The 24,120-nt window shown below is 39.3% G+C and overlaps 2 protein-coding genes across 5 annotated transcripts in view; one reads left to right on the plus strand and one right to left on the minus strand.

Annotated features, from left to right (window-relative positions):
- Window positions 1-313: 313 nt before the first annotated feature.
- SNAP23 (synaptosome associated protein 23) lies at window positions 314-20,231 on the minus strand. Of its 4 annotated transcripts, XM_053945815.1 has the most exons (9): window positions 20,154-20,178; window positions 18,403-18,561; window positions 12,204-12,309; window positions 11,625-11,666; window positions 10,294-10,342; window positions 9,719-9,836; window positions 6,226-6,378; window positions 5,531-5,675; window positions 314-3,048 (listed from the first exon to the last, which is right to left on the minus strand). In XM_053945815.1, exons 3-9 carry the CDS (start codon window positions 12,258-12,260, stop codon window positions 2,983-2,985), a joined length of 630 nt encoding a protein of 209 aa, XP_053801790.1. In that variant the 5' UTR covers window positions 12,261-12,309; window positions 18,403-18,561; window positions 20,154-20,178; the 3' UTR covers window positions 314-2,982. The 4 variants fall into 4 exon arrangements, with proteins under 4 accessions (XP_053801790.1, XP_053801787.1, XP_053801789.1 ...); XM_053945812.1 differs by lacking the exon at window positions 18,403-18,561 and having other exon boundaries at window positions 20,154-20,231; XM_053945814.1 differs by lacking the exon at window positions 18,403-18,561 and having other exon boundaries at window positions 20,150-20,171.
- A 1,155-nt stretch (window positions 20,232-21,386) lies between these two features.
- The window catches only part of ZNF106 (zinc finger protein 106), a 40,798-nt gene continuing 38,064 nt past the window's right edge, over window positions 21,387-24,120 (plus strand). The window contains exon 1 of the mRNA XM_053945803.1: window positions 21,387-21,523. The gene's annotated coding sequence lies outside the window, so the exon portion shown is untranslated. The remainder of the gene's footprint in view (window positions 21,524-24,120) is intronic.

The raw sequence follows: 24,120 nt of genomic DNA on the forward strand, positions 1-24,120 counted from the left end.
TACCAATATTAACTAGAAAGTTTTAAGTTATTTTACTTTGTTCCTTTATCATCCTGCCATTTATGTCATGGTCTTCCAAAGAAGAGGTGGACACAGTTCATAGTCTGCATTATGCAGGGATCAAAACCAGAGTGTTAAAGATCACAATATTCCTCTCCCAACCACACCTATTCTTTTTTTAACACTGGGATTTCTGTGAAATAAAAATAGATGAGGAACTTCCTAATTGCATAGTAGCAACTAGTTCTGCCAAGTTTTTCAAGGACAGGAAACTAAACAAAGACATTTCTAGATAAAATAGTTTTAAAACACATTCAGTTATAAAAGTATGTATTTTTTGTGCACAATATATAGTTTAACAATCAAAAGCAGAAACTGTAAACCTTCATTCTTAATAGCATTTAGACATACAAAGATGTACAAGTGTCGATTTCATACCATAGATATGGAAATTAAGCATTTGTTCTATAGACAACAGTAAGACATCCAAGAAGCAAACTGTTTTCGACTAACATAAAGGCACCAACTCCTTCACAGATTTGGCTCTTGCTGCATCAGAAAATAGTATTGATACTCATAATACTCAAGAGTCTCAGAAATCATTTTGTGTGGTATTCACTGCAATATTACAGTTTTGATATACCAATCACAGCATTTTATCAGCCAGCATGCTCATTTATTGTTAGAGATTAGGCAAGTCAAGGACAAGAACTTGCAACAGCAAGGGAGAAGAACATTCCAATGTTTGGAATGTCCAAATGCTACAGAGCAGGCTTGCAGTGTAAGCAGAATAAGGTAACCACTTCAATCTTCTGTTCAGGAGACAATCATAATTAAATAACATATACTTTTGCTTTCACAACTAGCAGCAAATATTCCTTAAGTTAATCTGAAGTTTTTAAGAAGGAAAAAAGGGCATACAAAGTCCCTGTGCAGGTGGCTGTTCAAAGTTTACAATGTTCTTAAAAGTACTTCTTTGCTACTGGCATTTTTAAGCACATTATCTTCATCTACTGATAGATAAATGGGTTGGGCAGCTAGTGAGCTTTTGAAATTCATTAGCATGCCAACAATTACCGGAAGCTAGAGAGAAGCCAACCCACACTACTCAAGTATCTAATCCCCTAAAAATGACTTTACCTTATTCACATAAGGCAAACTGCCACTGGCCTATTTTTACATGCAGCTGCCACATTCTTTGGTCAGTTGTTTGGGGTTTTTTTGTTTGGTGGGTTGTTGTGGGGTTTTGTGCATGTGGTTGTTGGTTTTGGTTCTTTTTTCTTTAACTATCAAGCTATCCTGGGAGCCAACTTAAAATATACTGGTAACACTGACTGTGTTTCTACTAAAAATAAAATAGAACACTTAAACACTGTCCTGCATTTTGTCAGATTAGTGTCATCTCTGACTCTGGGATTCAATATTAGTGGCTACAGGGCATTTGTGGACTGTCCTTCAAAAAAGCACCCCATAATGCTATTACTTTTAATTATTCATCCAATCAATTTGGTTTGAAGATTTTTGCCATCCAACACTGAGTATCACAGGTTAGTCCAAAGCATCATTTTCAACTTTAAAACAGGCATCATATATTGCTGGGTGGAGTTAAAATAATCTAAGTCACTTAGAATTTAATTATTATCAAGATTTCAAGAAAATCTTTTTATATTACAGTAAAACCAAACTGTTTTTCTTCACAGGAGAGTGGTTTACTTCACCTGGTAAGAAACTCCTCTATTCTGCAACAGAGTAAGAACATTTTATTTGCAAGCAACTTGGATATATAATATTTCCAATTGCCAGTCCCAAAGTCTGCAATAATAAACCAGTCAGGAATCTATTTAGAACTAGTTTATTTCGCACTAGCATACAGTTCATAAATAGCTACTGCTTCCTCCAGACTTCTGACAAAGAAGTTTCACAATAAGCTTCTCTGGTTTTGGTAGGTTTTAGAAGCACCCCCAAAGTCACTGTTGAGAGCAAACTCTGCACCAGATCTCAACCATTATTTTGCACTGGAGAAAGGTATAATCTGAACTCCAGTGAAAACTGGCCAAAAAAGAATAAGATATGGGATGCAAGCAAACTGCATGCTTTTCTACTCTCTTTCTTCCAGTTCAGATGCCTCATTCAAACACTTTAAAGTTAGCTTTTAGATGAGGGGTGTAAAATTTTCCATCAAATAAATACCTTAGGGAGACAGTTTTATCTTCTACTTGTGTGCATGGGGCTTAGATCAGATGTGTATATACACACAACAAATACTATCAGAACAATGCAGCATGATTAGTCATGGCCTCCAAACTGATGTCAATTTACAGTAAAGAAATGGAAACATGTATATCCCTCTGGCTACCATTACCTTAAAGTTCATGTGGTTAGGAAGTGTTTTAAAGCCCTCAACCCACAAGCTGTAAGTAATGGGCCTCTTCAATTCTGTGATCCACAAATTCAACTCCAAACCAATCATGTGGATTGGATTGTAAAACTATGGTTAGATGCTAGAGATACAAATCAGACAACGTTCACTAGTCCCTATTTTAGTGAAGACACTCAACTTATGAGGTATTTCAAACAGTGCAAAGTGCCCTCTCCAACTTTCCACAACTGTGAATTCAGCTTACCCTGCTTGTTCAACTTAAATTAAGGACCGAATCTCCATTGCAGGGGAAAGAAAAAAAAAAAAAAAAAAAAAAAAAACGTGGGAAGAGGAATCAAACATGCAAGAAGATTCTCAAAGCCCTAACACTTTTAGCCCTGAGCAGTTTAAAGGAAGTGAAGGCAGATGAGTAGAAGGAAGTTGGCTGCTTTCTTGGAGTCAAGGCCATGTTTACATGAAGCAATGAAAGAAAACTAATCCCTACAGAAGGGGTACTGCTTCATTTGTCCCAGCCCCTCTTATTTCAGAATAGAAGTTTCACAGATCCATGAATATGGTGGCTTGCAGCTGGAGAGGCTGTCATTGAAAAATGACAGCAGGCTTTAATTTTCAATTAGTTTCTTGGCTCTGATGTTTGCTTGCTCAATGCGTTCCCTGTTTGTATCGGCCTGAAAGAGAGAAATTCACAGGTCATTTTAAAAATTCAAACTGACATGAACATCTGAATCACAAGGTATCATCATTGTGGTAGAGAGAAGGGGAGCAACCTCTGTATGCTGGAAGTAATTTTTTTCCCCTAGACAGCATATGCTGTCAATATTGGCAAAAAAAAAACAAGAAAAAATTTTTTTACTCTTTATCCGACTTTCAAAACACAGCAGCTTGCCTCAGCTGGTCAGAAAGCATGTTAACAAAACAAGGGAATAAAAATTCTCTCACAGTGTTTAGACATCTTATGAACCTCTACAGAGCAACAAGATTGCTCTGAACTAGAAGTAATAGTCAAAACTAGGCCTATGAGCATGAAGTAAGATTTATTTTGCTTAACACAAATCCATAGTTTTCATTCGCATCCCCTCCAATGTACTAGTGCTTTAACAATATGGTATTTTAAAAACAAGCTTTAGATTGTATTATTGTTTAAAGCATGAAAAGTCAGGTCACAGTATCTAGGTTGAACAAATGTCAAAATATAGTTTTACTGAAAGGTATGATAAGGAGTTTGTAAGTAATTCCCCAGTTATGCAGTGTGCTGTGGGCAATGTGCAGGAAGTGTTATATGCACAAAACCAGCCTCCGCCCTCACCTCAACCTGTGCCAAGTATTAGCCATTTCACACCCATGTCTTGAAATGGGCTGGGCAAAGCACACTTGCAGTTCAAGTCCTAACCTCCCATTCCCTCCTTCCTGCCTTTCAGGTCAAGGGGAGGGGAGGGACAAAAGCCTACTATAGAAAAGGGAGACTCTAATCTGTTAGCAACACTTTGGAAACACTAATCTCGTTACTAGATCTTCTTCTAAGAAAAATCCAGTAATGTAAGTTTCATTATGGGTTTCTTCAGACTAGGAGTCTTGCATAATACTACCAAAAGTCACCCAGTCAAGTCTGTTTCCCAGGTGAGTCAGAATTCTTAAAAAAATAGAAGAATCAATTATATTCTGAAGTTAAGCTTTGTACTGCTCTTTGTTTCTTTACATGATATTGTTTGGAGATTTACAGACAACATTTGGTTTGGTTTCCATACTGTTCACTACATTTAAGAAGTTATCAGCATAGAAGGATTAATTTAAATACCCTGAGACAAGTTGCCAGTCTCAAAGCCAGGAATTGAACTTTCATTATTATTCTGGTCTGCAAAGCAATTCTAACTTGTATACACCGTATTTTAATAATTAGTAAGACTTGATCAGCGAGATTTATTCAAATTGCTAAACCAAAAAAGCATCAGGCCAAAAGAGATGCTTGAATTTACTGGAAACACTATAACTAAAAACAGTAATTCCCACTTGCAGTTTATTTGACCAGGCAGTTTTCAGTCTGTTTTATAAGTTATAAGAATTTCACACCTCATTTTAAACTCCAAGAAATTTTCTAGTGTACTTCAAACTGTCTGACTTTTTTAACATGGTAATCAGATGTGCAGTTTCAGGGAACAGTTAAGTTATCCTCCATATAATCATGTTGATTTGCCTTATCAATACTAAATTACTAGACAAAATTGAGCTGCTGACACAGGTGCAACCAGCATTTTTGTCAAACCAGAGGAATTCTGTTCCTCTTGCTTTTAACCCTACTGCAACATTGCAGTGATATTTTTAAAATCCCATTTTGTCTTAATACTATAATTACACAGTAATCAATATTCACTTCTACTTTTGAAATCTTTAATATATGCTATTCATTAAAGGTTTTTTTTTTCCTTTCCTCAACCAGGATGCCTTAAAATAACTTCTACTCATTTCAGAATATGGACATTTCTAAAATAGACTTAGCATTCTCATTAAGCTGCCCTTTGAAAGAAACCTCTCCAAAACATATTTATATTTGGTTAATCTGTTCGGAGAAAATAACACTTAAGTAATAAAATTCTATATAAAAAAGGAAGTTACAATAACTAACTTAATGTGCAGACCATTTCCCGTGCACCTACAAACTCCATTATTCCAAAGTCTCCCCAGGTCCAATATTAATTTGTCCACAAGAATTAGGGCAATGACTAACTTGTGTTTTACTTTACATTCATTATAGTGACTTTCTAGGAATTCCAGAAAACCCTTGCTGTTAAACCCACGCCGCACCTTGCTATTGTTAAAAATACCTATTCCCTACCACAAGAAAAAAATTTCCTGCAATCCACAATCCCCCAGGTATACCTCCAGTGAATGTTTGTACTTTTGATCCCATGAAGTTTATTAATTTTCAGAGTAAGTAGTAATCTGTGCTGTATATTTAGGTTTCCTGGCACTCAAGCATTTGAATTTTAAGCTATATACCCTATATGTATCAAGGTGTATCTCTCGTTCAATCACTGCAACCTAGAGGATGGCATAACCTTACTACATATTTGCTGCAAATACAGTGAGCACATTCCTAATAACCTCTGAGTTACAACCTTTGAATTGAGAGCAGAGAACACCTTTGACATTTACCTTTATATTTATCCGGTCTATTTGCTTATTCTGGGCATCAATCTCATTGCCCATATCCAAAGCCATGTTTTTCAAATTCCCAAGAATGTTTCCAACTTGAGCAAGATTTTCATCCATTTCATCTTCTCTGGCATCATTGGTTATCCTGTTCAAATAATTAAGACCATGTTTCAAGAATCAAGAACTTGCTTTTATCTAGCGTAGATTTACTATAGTAGAACTTGACTGTTGCACTATGCATTCAAACTAAGGTATGTTTTTCCCCTTTTTAAAACTCCCTGTATTTCAAGCAAGCATTCACCAAAAAAAGAGTGCTAAGCTAGCCACTGCTTCAAAAATAGCCTTAAAAATTAAAATAGTTACCTGAAGTTTAAGATGTGAGCTTCTCTCGAATATACTTTATGACAGTAATAGACCTTGATATTTTTAAGTCCCCTCAATAACTGAATACTAAGCCTTATAGTTCTCACATCCAGAAACAGACTGACCATACCACCGCTACACTAAAAAAAAAAGTGTAGGATGAGCACCACAATACTGAAGGTGTCTGCCATCTCCTCTCTAAGACACAACAATTCCTCCAAACAAAAGTAAAATTTTCTATTTAACAACTTGACCTAAAATGCATCTGAAAGAAGCGGATAACTAGTAACAGGATTTGTGCATTTGAGATTGAGGAATATGAACTAGTAAACCTTGTAATATATCCACCACTTGGTCTTCCAGAAGTCTGAGGCTGCTGCTGATTTATACTTCTTGGTTGCATGGATATCACATGATCTGCTGAGTTCTCTGTTCCATCTCCCCAGGTTGCTCTGTATGCTTTGCTGGCCTCAAAGTTCTTTGCCCTACACCATAAAAATAAAAAATCTGAACCACTACATCAGAAATATGGCTTCCTGACTGAAATTCAGTATTAATCCAGAATTTTCAGAACCATTTGTCTTGTGCCCTAAAGAGATTACATTTTGTACAGCTAAAACTTTGTCTATATAATACAAGTTCTTGTATCTTGATAGTACAAACACAACTGAGTTACTCTAAGGATAGTAATTACTTTAGTCTTAAGCTTTAACAAAAGAACAGTAATTTGCTTAAAGCAATACTTTATCAGAGGACAGAAGCTTATGACAGTCACAGGAAAGCTTACCCTGTCATAAAATAGACTTGCACTTATAACAGGAATTATTCTAGAGACAAGATTAGTTACCTTCCAGGAAGAAATGAGGATGAATGCAAAAACTCCCTCAAACAAACAAGAAAACCGTTAATTGCTACTATTTTTTTATCAAATATTAAAAAAAAATACTTGGCAACAGAAGTTAATGTTTCTCATGTTAACTTTGATTATGAACAAACAGTAATCATGTTTAAGTAGCTCTTTCATTCTGCAACTTAATTGTACTAACTCCATTAAATCAATAAACCACTTACCATTATAATTTTTCCATGTAATTCATAGGAGAAAAAAAAAATAAAGAAAGCATACTGACACAAAGCAATCTCAAGAATCACAGAACCACAAAAGCATGAGGGAAAGAAAACCTAACAAAATAAACTTATCTAAATTGAGGTCTGTTCTCATGAATCATGACAAACTTATTTTGAGAATATTCTCACATTCACCTTGCTTTGTGGCATTTTCAGGTTTAAACTAGATAATCCAGACACTGCCATTTTTCTGCTTCTTTAGACACCTCTGAAGGGAAATCTGTAGTGTCTCAATACATCTAACTTTGCAATGACAGGCAGTCAATTTCTAGAAATATGGTGCCTTTCAGTAACCTGGATGTTACATGTTTGAACAGTTGTGGAATTAGCTGTAATGAACAAATATTCCCCTTCATTCTACTGGTGTTTATGTATTCAAGATGGGATATTACTTCTTGTAGGATCTGACCTATGAGACATAATCTAGAATGAATATATTGAGGGGAAAAATAGAATAATTTATCCATTAATAATGGAAATATTGCACCCAAAATACCCTGAAGAAACCTAAACTAGTCAATTCTAGCTCCTTGTACACACACAGGCCTAAAGATCTCTACGTTTACTGCAACTAGATTGAGCATTATATTTTAATCTCATTTATACTAAAGCCATAACCAGAAGAGATCTTTGTATGATTTGCTTCTGGAGGATCAAAGTCTTCGGTGCCAGAGGCAACTGTGAGGACTTTATTAACAAAAAAGAAGTGGCCTGAAGACTAGTTGCACCTGTCAAGTAGACAGCCAGAAAGAATTATTGTTCAAAATATACACAGTTAAGAAGAAAAGTTCTCACCAGCTGCTTTTAAGAGCTGTTTTTCAAATTGCTATACATTCACATTTCTCAAGTTTCATTTCTGCAAAATTAAGGCAATTTACACAACCTGTCAAACCAGCAATGGCTCAAGCAGCTGCTCACCATTTCCACAGCTAATAATACTCTGTAGTAATGGACGTTTTCTATTCATGTCAGTATTACAAAACATCACAATCACAAGGAGAACCACATGCAGACAGACATCATGCACATGCAAGCACAAATGCAACAAACATCACTTCAGACAGCTGGTTAAATATGCATCTGCACTACTAACACTGACCTTGTCCTAAAATCCACTTTCACCAGTTTAAGTCAATACAGCTTCTTATCCTAGTCTTCGTTTTTAGAAAGCAAGCATCAGTGTTAGGAGAGAATGGAGAAGAAAGTAGTAAAGATCAACAAAAAGGTAAATTGTTAATAGTACATAGATTGTATAACAGAACTGCCAATATTTTTTGTTTTCACAAAGCTTTTATAAATAAATTAAACCTGGGAGAAATTTTACAAAACCCCCAATAACTCGGCAAGTGTTCTGATTTAGCTTATTTAGCTTTATGCTTTTATGAAAAATATGAAAAGCTGTGGAGGTAACTGGTTGACAAATCTGACATTGAAAAAAGGGTTGGTGTACCAGTAGATATATGAAAGACACTCACTCTTTCTTTGCTGCCCTCGACTTGCCCATTTTTTTCTGTATATTACTGTCCAGTTTGGTACACAACTGTTTCTGTCCTTATTATCTGTGTACTTGGAGTGCCACAAGAGTTCACAGATTATGAGGTTGCTCAGTGTCAATAAGCTGCTTAGCTTCAATGAAATAAGACTATCAGCTACAGAAAACAGACTGAGTGTGTCAAAATGCTCAAAGTCCACCAGCTTGAGCCAACTAATATAGAACAGTAAGCACACCTATCCAGAAATCAGGACATCTGCATTTTCAGGGACTAAAGCACTAAGACTTTCAGCCTTAGAAGTCACATTCATATCTATCCTAAATGACTCAAAAGTACTATTCTGTTGGTTAAGTATATTCAGCTACTCCAAGGAATTTTCACCTAAACTTCTGCTACTTCTCCATTGAATGATTTTGCTCATGCTAGAGAGCAAAAACCAACAAATGCACACACTATTCACTTCAGTCACCATGCTCAATTTATGCTCCCTTCATTTGGAAGAGCTATGATCACATGCAATTAACACAAACAATTTGGTAATTTACTGCTTAAAGCTAAAGCTAGGACACGATCAAAAAATAATTCTGACATTGTTCAGGCTGTTTACTTGTTTAAAAGTACAAATCAAGTGCCATACTAAAGATTAGATTACTCAACTGTCTTAGATATGGCAGCCTTAACACTGATGTTATAAAGGTACTGTGAAGCAGGTCTGCAAGAATTTATGTAGTTACTAGTGAAAAGATTAAAGCTTTAACACCAGTGTCTGCTCTGTTCTCCTATTCTCACCTTCCCTAAAGCATGAATAAGTTGTCTTGCTTTTAAATTAGTACAAAAGTATGAAGAAATGATTTCTGGAATCAAATTTCTAACACACAGACACATATAGCTATTTGCAGTCCAGTTTGGTCTCATCTGCATGGACATTGATAGTCTGATACTAAATAGAAGCCTTAAAGAGATTAGGACACAACTGTGCAGGATGCTATATTTACAGTAAAAGGGGCACAATGTATGGTTAGATACAAGTAAGCTTCAGTTACTCTCATACAATTTTAAAAGGATGCAGGTCTGCAAACCAAAGCAATCAACCTTGGTAGAGATTCAGCATTTTTTAATTAGCTCTTTTATTAGTTAATATTTCCTCATACAGTAGATATTGGGAATATTCTAGACTCCAGACCCAAGTACCAATATAACTGACCTGTTACAAGGACAGACACAGAGCCCACAACATTTGTTGAGCTCTGTCAGTGTCTTCTCAGCTTCTCTCATATCCTTATTTATCTGGTCCATACCTTCTTCTATACGATTTAGTTGTTCTAGAAGAGAAACAATTAACCTGACTAAATATGGATTGGGGGAGGTGGGGAAAGTTAACATTTCTTTATAGCAGGAACAAGTTTCAGTTCTATCTTTATATGAAGATTGACTTTTTTTCTTTCCTGCCTTCTAGGATTTTTTTTTAAGAAAGACATTCAATGAGAGATTTTAGTTACTATTTTGCAAATATCTTCCCCATCTGTAGTGCAGCATTTCTGTTACTACTTTTTGAATAAATGCAGCTAGTTACATTCATGGCATAGTGGAAAAAACCCGCTTCTGTAGCAGAGCTGTATTACATTGTAACTATTATTACCTCTCAACTACTTTAAAACTTCTTTTAAATACTACACTTTCAAATAAGCCTTTAATTTCAGCAACAACTCTTCTATGATTGTTCTTTTCTTACACTCATTACATTCTAATACTGTTTTTTAGTGTTAGGGAAGAACTTACCTCCTTGCTCATCCAGCATAGTAATAGTTTTGATGCCAACATCCTGGGACTGCAGAAAGAAATTTAGCCGCAGATATAAAATGAGACTGCAGTGCAAAATCAGAAGGTCTGCATAGTAACTTTGATAATCCAACCAAGTTGATAATAAAACACTATACTTGAAATAACTTCTGTAGTAAAGCTATTAGAAGTCTCAAATTACAAGCTAAGTTAGGCTGATAAGCACCTTACCTGTTACACTATCTCAATTAGGGTAGTTTTTACGGCATTTTTGTTAGGTTTTTCTTACATTACAACAAGATGATAAAACTTTTGTAATAACTCAGATTGAACTGTGACAATGTCTAGCTAGAAAGTAAACCTAGCTGTGCTTCATTTTGAGAACTAGCATTTGGTTCATTCATCCCTACATCCTTCAAAAGGGCTTTACAAGGCCTTTGGTCCTAGGAGCCAGAATGAAAGCAAACAAAACAAAGCCTGCAAAATAATTTCTAAGAATTTAGCAGTGAGGAATATACTACAGCAGAGCTCTTTGCTGGCTCAGTCTTGAATCTAGCACGCAAGTTGCATCCGTGCTTTACTGTAAACTGGCAGCATAGAATCAATCAGCAAACTATGACACCAAGAGAAATTATGTTGGCTCATGATATGTACTTAACACTTGTGTGTGAAGCATTCATCAGGCCACAGTGATTCAAATTCCTCACTGATAACAGCAGCATCTTCAGCAAGCCAGAACGGTGCAGAGGAGTAGATTCCTCACACAGCTTCACTTTGATAAACCCAAAATACAGATTTGATTCAAATCATGGAAAAGGGTGTTAAGAGTTTTCTTATCAGTTAAAACTGATGAACAGATTGTAAGAAGATGTATGCAGAATTACTTGTTTGAACCAAGAGCAGTCATACTCTACTACCCCATCCAGCTGAGCCCTACTGTCCTCAGCAGCAAAACATTTCCACAATGTTCATGGACAAGTGAGCTGAAATACAGATGAAAGATGTCATGAATGCAAATTTTGCAGCAGCCAAAGACACAACTGACCATCAGAAGATTTTACAACTAATCTGTAGCATTTGGAGATCAGATCCTTTTGCTTAAAACAGGCAAAAAGGATATTGATTCTTCTGTAATCTGACAGAATGTGAAAATCATGAAGGTTATGTCATTCTAATGCTACTACTGAATTAAAGCAGCAACTTCTAATGATGAAGTGTGTGTGCCTTGTGAAAGACAAAAAACTGTTTAAAATTACAGTCTTTATACTTTTTATACTTAATGCTACTTTTTATACTTAATAAACCCAAAGAATTCAAAAACTTTTTCTTACCTCAATGGCCAAGCCAAGAATCCTCCTTGTGCTTTCCAAAGACTAGAAAGAGAATTTTAAAATGAGTGCATTAATTACTTATATATACATCAGTGTCTGAAAGTCTTCTCTGTCAGTTCATTGTAGTAAGGCAATACTATACAAAAGGTTCATCACCTCGTTATATTTAATACATGCCACAACATGCTCATAGTGGCAGCACATCAGTTTTTCTTGGTTTTTAGTCCTTGCTTTTATTTTTCTTATCCCATTGGAAAGTCTTATCGAAGATGACATATTCAAATGAGTTTTAGTCAAATAAGAAAGACAAGAAGTATCAATATGATTAACAATGCTGTAGGTAACCAAATTCTATCATACCAGTAATCAGGACTGAGTGATCAGTACTCAGTTAAGTGACTTTAAAATTAATTCTTATTTTTTAGGAGTAGTCTTCACTCCAGTATTCACCAACTAAAGTGAAAATTTAAAACTTCAGCTATAACCTTGCAGAATCATTATCCTGTCTTTGTTTTTAAAAAGTATTCTAATCTTGTCAGACAAATACTGTAATCCCAGATGTCTTCCTATAATATTTACCTCATCAGTGACCTGGTTGGCCCTCAGCTGAATTTCTTCAGGTGATAGCTCATCCATGATGAGGAAATACTACTTGTAAGTAATCACGTTAAAGAGAACCTTCCCCCTGTAATAACAGATACCAAGTAAGCATCAGAATTATCCTTTCATCAGTATTTTGAGTTGAAAGTAGAAGACAATTCAAAGAATAAGAGCCTATACATTTCATTCTGCATAGTAAAGCATCTCATTAGGACTAGAAGACACTAAAATAATTATTCATCTGATATGACCTAACTGAGGTGCTAAAAGACTTATAGGAACAATCAGTATATGAAGCAGTTTTCTTCCCAAGATTTGGCTTCCTAAACATTTTTGAAAAAATTCTATGATTAGTTAGGTAAAAACCAGGAAATAAGGTCTTAAAATAATAAACTTCTCCATGCTGGAAAAACACATTAGTTTGCCCAGTAATAAATAAATAGAAATAAATTAAGACATTTAAGTTATTAGTATAAAGTTTAAGTGTTTTTTCCATTGCAGAATTTCAATAGCCAGAAAAGGGGGAAACATTTTCACAGACAAAACACCACCTCAAATGACCCCAAGTAACACTCTAGAAATGGTTGTTATTGTATGCTGAATTCCTCAAATGCAAAAGGATCCACAAAGGTTTTAACTGGTATGTCAGCAACTGTAGCAAACATTTTCTAATCTACCTTTCCCATAATAAGCACAGGGTCGTAACTGAAGTCCCAAAACACCATGATGTACCTTTTGCTAAAAATAGAAGATATATATTTTGCCTAAAATACAAGATGAATTAGCAATCCCATCAATAAATGTATTCCTATCGAGAGACAGGTTTTTCAGGGCTAGGAGTCTGCATTTTTGTTGGAGGAATGGTAATAAAGCCAGCACTCCCAGCAATGGGAAAACAGAACTCACAGGCTATACAAAAATATAATAAAATAGCACATAAGCTGAGAAATAAGGATATTTTTCCTTCCAAAATTTTTCCCCTTAATTTTCATCTAATCCTTGATCTTTCACATGAGTAGCTTGCAATTAAGTTCATGTTACTCAGAGATATAATTCCAAACATCCTGCTTGACTTGACTCATTTTCCTTTACAAGATCAGTATTTTAGAATATATAACATAAGTAATTGCTCCTAGGAGGGTAAATTTATGCAGATTTGTCCAGCTGTTACCCCACAGCTCTTCACAGGAAGTGTGCATAACTCTGATGGTGAACTGAAATCAAGACACCTAAATCCCTTACAGCTGAAGTTCGAGATTTAAAGACTATTTCAGCAGGTTTGTTCTTCAGCACCTAGCATGGCCCAAGACTATGGCTCTAGGAGATTTCTCTAAAGCCGATGTCAATGCAAGTTAGTTTTTTATATCATTCAAAAAAATGATATCACACAAGGCCTCTAAATAACTGTTTTCAGTAGTCCAATTGCAGTGTATAATCAGTGAATTATCTTTTCATTCACAGACTCAAGCTCCTTTCATAAGGTTTATCTGAGACAGTCCCAGCTTTGAATTTGGGAATGCCCTTCAAGCTGATTTGCACACCTAAGGACCAGTAAACCTGGGACAGGGAGGAAAGTACCTATTTTCACTGAATTAGATTAAGCAACATCTCTGGGCAACCTGTTCTGGTGCTCAGTCACTTGCACAGTAAAGAAGCCTTTTCAGGTGGAAGCTCCTGTGCATCAGTTTCTGCCCTTTGCCTCTTGTCCTGTTGCTCGACATCACTGCACAGAGCCTGGCTCCATCCTCTGACACCCTCCTTTGAGACATTGGTAGACACTGATGAGGTCCCCTCTCAGTTGTCTCTTCTCAAGGCTGAGCAGGCCCAGCCTCCTCAGCCTTTCCTCATAAGAGAGATGCTCCAGTCTCTTAATTATCTTTGGAGCCCTTTGCTGGCCCCACTCCAGGAGCTCCATGTCTCTCTTGTACTGAGGAGCCCAGAACTGGACACAGCACTCCAGATATGCCCTCACCAGGGCTGAGCAGAGGGGCAGGATCACCCCCCTGGCCCTGCTGGCAATGCTCTTCCTGGTGAACTTCAGGATCCCACTGCCCCTCTTGGCCACAAGGGCACTGCTGGCTCAGTTGTTGCCCGCCAGAAGCCCCAGGTCCCTCCTGGCAGAGCTGCTCTCCAGCAGGTCGGCCCCCAGCCTGTGCTGGTGCCTGGGGTTATTCTTCCCAGGTGCAGGACCCTGCATTTGCCCTGGCTGGATTTCAGACAGTTCTTCCCTGCCCACCTCTCCAGCGTGTTGAGGTCCTTCTCAAGGGCTGCACAGCCCTCTGGGGTATCAGCCACTCCCTCCCAGCTTTCTGTCATCAGCAAACCAGTTCCAACAGCTGACAGACAGGCTTTGCGTTCCCCTAGCTTGCTCACATCTTCCTGAGAAGCTCCAGTGCCAGCCAGCAAGAAGTTCTATAGAAATGCACAGCATTCCACTCACTTTTGCCCTAAATTAATAGTATTTGGTCTTGAAACTGTTTATAACTTGACCTAACAATAAAGAAATACAGCTTCAAGATGTGGAGGAAAAAGCCTTCCAAGACAGTGGAGAAAAAAGGTTACTTCCAGGATTCTTCAAAGCTGAGTTATGCACTTGCTTATCTTCCGATGCTTATATTTGGACACCTGTAGTGCTTTGCGTCTTGTGAGATGAAATCATAATTTAAAGTGATGGCTCATATAATTGCAGGGATAAATTACCTGTGTGAGCAAAACCATTCAGAACACCTGGTTAAGAGAAGTGTTCTGAAAACCTTTTATCATAGATAAAGGGTTCAGCTATTTGCTGAATTTTTCTGATAATTTCTTGAGGTCTTATGTCACTGAAAAGTGACAGAGCACTTTTTTCTTTCTTTCTCTAGACTTCCTGGCAAGCTTATGCACCTTCACTTTTCAGACATTGCCATTAGAGTATGTAAAACAAGACATATCAAGATTTCCTTATTAAGGCAGGCATAAGAAAGCATGCTCTTCAAATTAGTGATTATAACATCTGTTTAAAGTTGAATATCCAAGCCAAATGCATTAGACTCAAAAAACCCATAGTTCTATTCCCGTTAGTTTGCAGCATTGCTTTTGTAAGCACAGACACAACCCATACAGTAGCTCTGCAGTGGCAATTAGTGTCTTAAGGCAGAAGAGAAAAACACACTCTGTAGGGACTAAAAATTTCCCACCACACAGCAGTTTAAAAACATTAAATAAAGTACACAACACTAATTTAAAACAAACAAAACATTTCCAAAATAGGCTGTTTCTGAAGATGTAAATACACACACAATAGTTGCAGGCCTAAGTGGAATAGCTGAAGATAGCAGGTGCCTTTCATGCAAGATACCTCAAAAGAAATTTTAACAGTCCAGATGAGGCCATTAGTATTGAAGCAACTCAGCTGTTCCAACAGAACACAGTATACATGCATACCGAAAGGATACTCGTTTACCCATCTTTCTGCCTAACAATCATGAAGATCCTAGAAACTAGATCCTTTGAGGTATCTAGCTTCAATGTTAATGGCATGACAAATTACTTATAAGGCACTAAGATTACTCAATAAAGACAAAATATACAGAGAGAAAAAGCTTGATATGGCTATGATAACATTTGTTATCATAATAATATTTGCTAAGGCAAGCATTTATTTTAACATTGATGCTCAATGTCTATTTTCTTCACCTTCCCTCTCCTACCATTTAAAAAATCCTAGCCACAAAATAACCAAAGTAAAAAAAAAAAAGAAAAAGACAGCAGCCTACAAAGGTATTTCATAATTATAACAATATTCTGCTATTTTTAATTTTCTTTCCAGATGGGCAAGCTTTAAACAAGAATCTAAGGTACCTTAAGACAAAGCAGTACTCCTTTAAGGAAGGATGTGATGTCAACTTTGTTTACTTTCTTTTATCAGTTTTCTGCAGTATTTGCTCAGTTAAACACATTTCAGTTCAACTCCCCTTCTGCCCCTTTCATAGGAAGGCCTGATACCTGCAGAGTATGCAAAACTAAACTTGCTACAAAAATGTATTTTCTTGAGGTAACCGGGCTCATTAAACTTTTCTACTAGGAAACAGATTACAACACATTCATTACCTTAACTATGACTGCCTTATAAAAAGATTCATTGAGAAACCAAAGCAGCAAGGAAATAAACACACAGCCAGCAAATTTTTACTGATTTTTACTGCCATGCTTTATTTGGGAGATTGTGCAAAATGGAAAGAGTTCTTTGAAATTCCAATTCCAACCTAAAGCTTTAGATCTCTTCACAAGACTACTCCTGTTGGGCTAAGCCATCCTGTAAGTTCATCACCATAATACATATCATAACTATGACACTGCTACCCAAACCAGTTGAGGATGGATTAAGCTTAAATTACTTCTATCTCCTGGAGTAGAGGAAACAAACTTATGTCTGCACAGCCTTGTTTCCACTTACTATCCATTTAGTCATGGCTCCAAAAACCCTGAAAACCTTTCTATTAACTCTCCTATGTGATGTTGTTAGGTTGGAAAGGACTGAAAAGACAAAGCAAAGGTTATTGCAAAATAATGAGGGACATAACAAGCATTTTTGGGGTGATTTTATCATGATTCATTCAAAGCATCACTGGCTTAGAGATCTTGATTTTGTTAATCAACACTCACAGAGCAGCGGAAGCATTTTAGTGGGTTCTTTGTCTAACTTGAAAAAGCTGGAAGGTGACAGACTGATGGGAGCTATGGCTAGGTCTCTATTAGCAGGAGGGTGATCCTGTGAGCCTACAGTGCAAATTTTGGCTTGGGAAAAGCATTGCTCACATTGCCACACTTGTGGTGGATCAGTCCCAAGCACTGAGTTCTGTCCCAACCCCAGCTACTGAACTGGAAGCTAACATCTGCCAAGGCAGAACTTTCATAGTGTGAGAAGAGCAAATTCAGCTTTAGGAACACCCATGGTGACATGACTGACCATGTCCCCAAGTTTAAATACCAGCTTGTGATCAGAAAGCTATGGAAGTATCACTTCATGCAACAGCAGTTCACTGGCTGGTTTCCTGACAATAGGCACATTAAAAACTCTGGTGGGGAGGTAAAAAAACATTTGAATGGAAAGACCCTCAAGATTAAAGCATTGCTGTATGCAGCCAGCAACAACATAATCATCTCTGCCACCTACCTTCCCAGGGCACACTGTAAAAAATTAACATGAACTCTTTTTTTTTTTTTTGTCTCTCTCATTGGCCTAAAATACTCCACTGCACCCCAAGGGTTTTTTCTTGCAAGTGTTTTCATTTTCATTCAGAATTACTTGCCAACTGTAATCCAGCTATTTATACCAACACACTAAGCTTCCAATGCAAACAAGTTTAAAAAGTCATTAAAACAGTGACTTTGCACAGCATTTTCAAGGTTTTTTTCAATGCCAGTAATCTTCTGGGACTTATATATATAAAGGCACATATATATATATATATATATATATATATATATATATATAAGGCACTTCCATGGTAATGAAGGCTATAGTAGGCAAGTTACATGACCTGAATATGCTTTTCTTCAGCACTTAGCTGAGAAGCAATTCTAATGCTTATTTTCTCCAGGAAAAAAGAAAACGTAATTCCTTGCTTTATGACAGTCACAGCATATTAAGGCTGTGCTGTTCAAAGTACTCAAAAGCCTTACTGATCTTTATAAATTTAAATTAACTGCAGGGTGTCACAAGGCCTGATAAAGTTCTTGTTCAACTCCAGTTACACTATCCACATCTGGACAGGGAGAGGCTAACAAAAGTGACAAGTTTTCTAAAGTCAGACAGGTCTACTTGCACCAGATCATATTGTTTTGATTGCTGGCACTTTCACAAACCCACCCTGAATAAGATTTTTGTTCTGCATCTCTGGATGACAAGCAGTAGTTTTGTACCTCTGACAGACTGAATGCCTTTCAGAATTTTGAATGCAATTCAGAAATGGCTATATCCATTACATTTGCTACAGACCATAAATTACTTCTTTATTCACCATCTGAAGGTCCTCTGTTTGCACATATCCCTTTTCCTGTGAAGTTATGCTTCTAATCAATACCACAAACTTCTCTTCCTCCTTCACTGATGACTTGTAAACTGGGGGGAAGAAGGAAATAGCCTATCCAGTGCATCTACAAGTATGATTGAGAAATACAGTCTATGCCTTCTTACCACAAAGATAGGAACTAGCTGGTGATACAACCCAGCTGTTGCAGCAACTGACTGGAAGTCAATATCTCATGAGCTGTATTTTTAGCTGTCAGTAAATTGGTGCAGCCTCAGGTGATTGCGGATGCTCTCGGTTCCTTCTCTTGTAAAGAGAGCTGTTGCCTTCCCCAAAAGATGGAAAAGATAATGAAACAATAGTCTTAGATATGTGAATGTTAAGTATTAATTTCCTGTGCATGCTTACAAAGATCAAAATTAGACAGCTTTGTGTTTAGTGATGGAGGTTTTTTATTCTCCCAAATTCTTCATATCACTAATACAGAAAACTTGTTTCTTTTAAAACCCTTCCTTAACACAAACAGCTATCCTACTTGCTAGTTGACTGAAATTCAGTCCAGCTAATGCAGGATGGCACAAGGTATCAGCACCAGAATGTACACCTCCAGATGATTATGTCTACAAGATATATGAATAAAGCATCTGTGGCCCTGGAGGAAGAGGCCGGGGCCCACGACCAAGACAGTACTCTGCATGCTTCCTGCTTTCCCTTATCAGCTTCCTGAACACACTGCACAGAGGTGATAGCACAAATAGGCGCTACCAATGCCACCTCCTCTGTGCAGTGTGTTCAGTTCTACACTCACCTCAACAACTCATTTTTGCCCCTGAAAGCGCCTCATGAAACCTCCTCCAAATCAGAAACTGGCCAATACAAATTCACAGTATCCACTTAATGACAGGAAGAGATTCCATTTCTCCTAAAGACACAAACTACTATATAATAACCTACTTCAAAAACTGCAGAGCAGAGGAGGGCAGGCATATAGACTAGCTACTAGACGGCCAGTAAGCAATTAAGTGCTCAATTAGATCAATCAAGCAAGCAATTGATAACACAAGTGGCTTTTCCTTTGTCCCTAAACACCTTCCTACATAGCTGTTCCCTCTACAGCACAGAATCATGTTTGTTTATGAAGGGAAAATAAAACAACACCCTTAGTTCTAAACACTGAGCATCTAGTACCCTTTCTAAGGGAACAACAACAAAAAAAAGTTAGGCAAATAGTTAGAGAAGTTGCATAATAAATTTCCAAAGTTCCTTTAGATCGTTTACTTAGAGTGTCAAGTCATGTGCTGACTTCACATTAAGTGAAACAGAAAGAGAAAAAAGGGAAAAAAAGCGAAAAATAAAGCTGACTCATTAGTATCTTCCCAGAAGGACCAAGGGCATCGAGACGTACAAGTGAAAGAAGCACAAGAAACATTTCGATTCTTATTGTTTACTACATTAACATTACAGCATTTTACAGATTAGTCTGTAAAGGCAGCAGACACAATACATAAGCTAAATAAGAAGCAACAAGAGGTGGGTTTTCTCCTGGACGCTACTAACAGCGCAATTCACGGGCTCCCACCAAGCAAACAAAAACCACCTGGACACGGCATTGCCACCGCCTGTAGGGGCGAGCCCACGAGGCCTCCCCGCACACGGGGGGCGGGCGCAGCACACGGCTGAGCGGGGGCTCGGAGGACCTGGGCCCGGATTCCCGGCCAACCCCTTTCCCCGCACAGCCGATACAGGACGGCAACCGCACAGGGCCAGGCCCGCCTCGCCCCACAGAGGCCCCGGGCAGCCACAGCCCGCCCCGCGCAGGGCGCGACGCGGCACGGAGGAGGACACGGACCGGAACTGACAGCCTGCCGCCTTACCCGGGGCACTGCAAGCTGCCAAAACCCACCCGTCACACACCTACCGGCACCGCCACAGCCACCGCCGCTCCCTCACGCCGGGCCGGGCCACCCCTTTAAGCTCCCATGTCCCGCCCGTCCCCGCTGCCGAGCGCCGGCCCCCGCGCGTCACCGCCGGCCCCGGAAGCGGCGCCGGCCCCGCCCCGCTCATCCACGACTCCCAGTGTGGCGGCGGGAAGGAGGAGCCGCCCCCGGCGCCCTCGCACGGCAGAGGGCGGGAACGCCGGCCTGTGCACACCCAGTGTGCCGCCACGCGGGGGCTGCTGCGCCTACTTCCCTCCCCCTTGAAGTGTGGGGCGTGCGGGGTGTCAGTGCCGGGTGTACGCTGCCCGTGTGGTGGCCCGCGGTCCGGCCCTGCCGACCGGAGCTGCGGCAGCAAACAGTGCAGTACAGCAGTGGCCCTATTTGTATCGGTGGGGTTTTTCTCCAGTTACTACTAGGACGATGAGTGTCAGCCCCCTTCTGTCACCAGTGGAGAGAAGGAGGGCAGAAAGGGAAAGCTGCTGTTCGTAATCACCGCAATCATCCTTTGCAGCTGAACCGCGCAGCCTTTCCTGAGGTATATTCCTTCTCAGGCGTGGGTAAGTTCTTCTCTGAGGCTGCTGTCAGATCCCGCACCTGCTGTAGGGCTGTAAGCACAGCCGGTAGCTTTCACAGCATCAGGGCCTGCATCAGCTAACGTGCCTCCTAAAGTCCTCTCTTCCAGTGAAACTGCTTCTGGGATCTCAGAGGTGGGTCTTGGTTTTCCTCGTCTCTCTCAGCATCTGGGGATGCTCCAAGTCCCTGTGGACTTTGGCCTCGTGAAAGGTCCCAGTGGAGTAAGGCTTACTGCACAGTGCACAGCCCGCGCCCTTCTCCTCCTGCCCTAAAAATCGTCCCTGGAGCAGATTTCCCAGGCGCAGCCGCCCTGGCCAGCGTGATGTCCACAGCGTCTCGCTGCTGAGGTACCCGCCGTCTGCAGCGTCTGATTTGTAGAGCGGTAACACGTAGCGCTATGCGTGTTTAAAGCGCTGTATTTACACACAACAATAACCTCTATTATCATTATCTGTTGGTAAATGCCCCCAGCTGGCCGGTGCTGGTGCCCTCGCCATTAAGTTGGTTCGCCTGTCGGCTGTCCACGGGCGCCAGGACTGCATTTCCCGGCAGGCCCCGCGGGCACGCAGGCGTGCCCCCCAGCGTGCCGCGCGGCCGCCTTCCCGCCGGCCCATTGGTGGGCTGCGCTGTGCCCCCGCCAAACCGCGCGCGGTCTTGCGGGCTGGGCCCGGTGCGGGCGCCGTGCGGGCAGCCGGTCCCAGGGCGGTGGTGGCCGGGCCTCCTCGGTCCCACAGAGGAATGGGCTGCCGGGCTGCTGCCCTGGAGAGGGGTGCGATCCGTGAGTACGGGGGCTGTACGGAGCAGAGGGCTTGGGGAGAGCTGTGGCAGCGGTGGCGGCCGGGGGCGATGTGTGTTGCTCCGGCTCTGGCGGAGTGGGCGACCTGTGGAGGGCAGCAGGGCGAGCCCGGCCGGGAGGGGCTGCGGCAGCGGGCATCTCGCCTTGGGGCGGGCATGCGCTTCGCTTTGCCTTGTGAGCATTCCCTAATGCTTTGATGCCCTGCTGTAGAACAGCTTCGTTAGGGCGAAGGGCTCTGTCCCAGGTGTGTAGCTGCCCTGCTGCCTCTTTATACTTGACAGAAGTGTTTCTGGGGATGAAGTGTGACTGACTACAGAGTTGCTCAGCTGCCTTCCTCATAAGCAAATATCTAAAAATGTGTTGTAGGGAAAGCATGTATGAGTTTAGTGATAAATATCTGGTAACTTAAAAGGAGTGGGACTGACAGCGTGAAACAAGTCATAATAGTATGATTAAATATGAGGTGTTTGAAAGTAATCATTCATCATTGCACACAGGGTAGTTCAAATCCAAACTTTTATTAAGAACTACTCAGGGGTGCATATGAATGTCAATTTGTAAAAGTTTATGAAACATTGGATATAAATGGCATAAATGATTAAAGTTCATGCTTCAGTATACTTCATTGATGGTTATAAAGTTCATGCTTCAGTATACTTTGTTGATGGAGGTTTGGCAATAATCTTCTCATGCAAATAAAAACCTTTCCTTTTCATCTTCCCTTCTACACCTGATGAAGTACAGCTTTAAAGAACAGATAGGTTCTGAGGTGGTGTGTCCTGAGAGAGAAGAGAATTGAGAATTTATGGACTTTGTTTTCAACATGAGTTTCCAGGCTTGCATGTCCAATATCTCTGTTGCTTACTGCTGTTCCTCACTTATTTGCTACTTCTTTCAGTTGAATTACTGCATTTAACACATTGGCTGTTTTGCTGAACTGACAGATCCTGGCCTAAAAAAATCCCCAAACACTTAAACCTTCCAAAAATTTGATTAATAGCTTTGCTGACGTTTAGAAGCTTATTCCCATTAGCATTGTAGTATTTGGGATTACTACTGCAGGCTCTAAGGGCCAATGCAATGTGTCTCTTTAACTTTTTACCTTGGAAAATAGATTCCTATCCTGAAGTAGCTCCTGTTAAAAAGAACTGAGTTGTGTTTTGGTTTTTTTTTAAAGTCCTTGCTTGACTTCAGCTGAACTGGCAGTAAAAGGCAGCTGCACTTGCACTACTTTGTGTGTTCCACTAATGACTGATTTTTGTATGTAAAGTTAGCTAAATAGGTGCTATACTCTGGCATTTTCAGTTTGGAACAAGACATCGGTTTTACCCAAATTATGTTTGCGTGTTACCTAAGTCCATTTGGTCACTGTGAGCAAACTTCAGGTAGCTTCTATTCCCTATGTTCAAAAATGTCACATATGTGAAGAGATGTCAGCTGAAGACATCTTAATTCCTGCAGGACTGTGAATCCAGTGCAGATTAACAGCAGTCACTATCCTCTAAATGTGTACCTAAATTGTGTACAGAGATACAACTTGTAGTATCCAGGTAAAATGAAATATTTTTCTATCAATTTTCTTTCTACCTTGTCTTGTAAAGAAAAAAATTAATAAGATATCCAGAATAAAATTTAAATTTGTTCAGAATCAGATTTAAAATGTTAAAGTTTTTTTTTAACATCTGGTAATCCTCCTCTATGAACTCTGCCACCAGATGGTGTCATAAGATTTGAGGTGTTATCTGACTCAAGCTGATTCTAGCAAAGTAAGAGGATACTATACCTTACAAGTAACTTCTTTGTTTTTATAAAGCTGTGTTTTATGCTTATAATGTAAGGGTTTTTAGTTTCTTTCATCAAGTCCTAGACTATTTTACATTTTGATCCTATTCTGGTAGAGCTGCTGGTGTTCAGCCCTGGGACAAACTACATTACAGAGATTTAATAATGTAGGCAGAGCCCTGTATTTCTATTACCTGGTCATTAATGACTACTATCTTAATATTTGAGATCCTTAACTTGAATTTTCTTGGCATGAAAGCTGTTTATACTGAAGAGTGACTTGAGTACCTTGGTTTGAGTGCTTCAAATCACCCTCCAGTGATTCTTCATACTCTCTAATGACACTATAAATAGAAGACGCCCAATTACTTACTGAATGCTCTCCCTGCTTGCTGTCTTGTGTCTATCCAGATCTTTCTTGGGGAGTCTGAGTTATTTTGACAAGGCTAGGTACCTGTTTCTGTGGAACTGCAGTAGATAGGATATATAGAGTAGTCTGTTTTGATGTGGCTTTTGATCCTTGTTCTTAACTTATTATCAGTGAAAGAGACATCATGTGAATACCTGGGAAGGATATGATGGGCTTAAATAGCCTAGGAAGGGGAAAAGAATGATACAACTTAATGTTACAGAAATAAGTGTAAAATTAAGTGTTGGGTATTTCTGTTATTCTTACAAGGTTCTGTAAAGTGAAGACCCTTTATAAGTGAGTCAAAGTTACCAGAATAAGCTGATGTGAATTATTTTGTAAGTCACAGTAATATTTAAATTATTAGACTTTAATATTTAAACCTAAA

Source organism: Vidua chalybeata, chromosome 6, assembly GCF_026979565.1.
Source record: "Vidua chalybeata isolate OUT-0048 chromosome 6, bVidCha1 merged haplotype, whole genome shotgun sequence".
Lineage (NCBI taxonomy): Eukaryota > Metazoa > Chordata > Aves > Passeriformes > Viduidae > Vidua > Vidua chalybeata.

What these genes read in the sequence shown, in the direction of transcription:
- SNAP23 (XM_053945812.1), bottom strand. Translation starts at nt 12,260, where the DNA reads ATGGATGAGCTATCACCTGAAGAAATTCAGCTGAGGGCCAACCAGGTC. An exon ending in TATGCTGGATGAGCAAGGAG is followed by an intron (nt 9,837 to 10,293) that starts GTAAGTTCTTCC and finishes TTTCTCTTCTAG; the next exon opens with AACAACTAAATCGTATAGAA. An exon ending in TGTGTCTGTCCTTGTAACAG is followed by an intron (nt 6,379 to 9,718) that starts GTCAGTTATATT and finishes TTTATGGTGTAG; the next exon opens with GGCAAAGAACTTTGAGGCCA.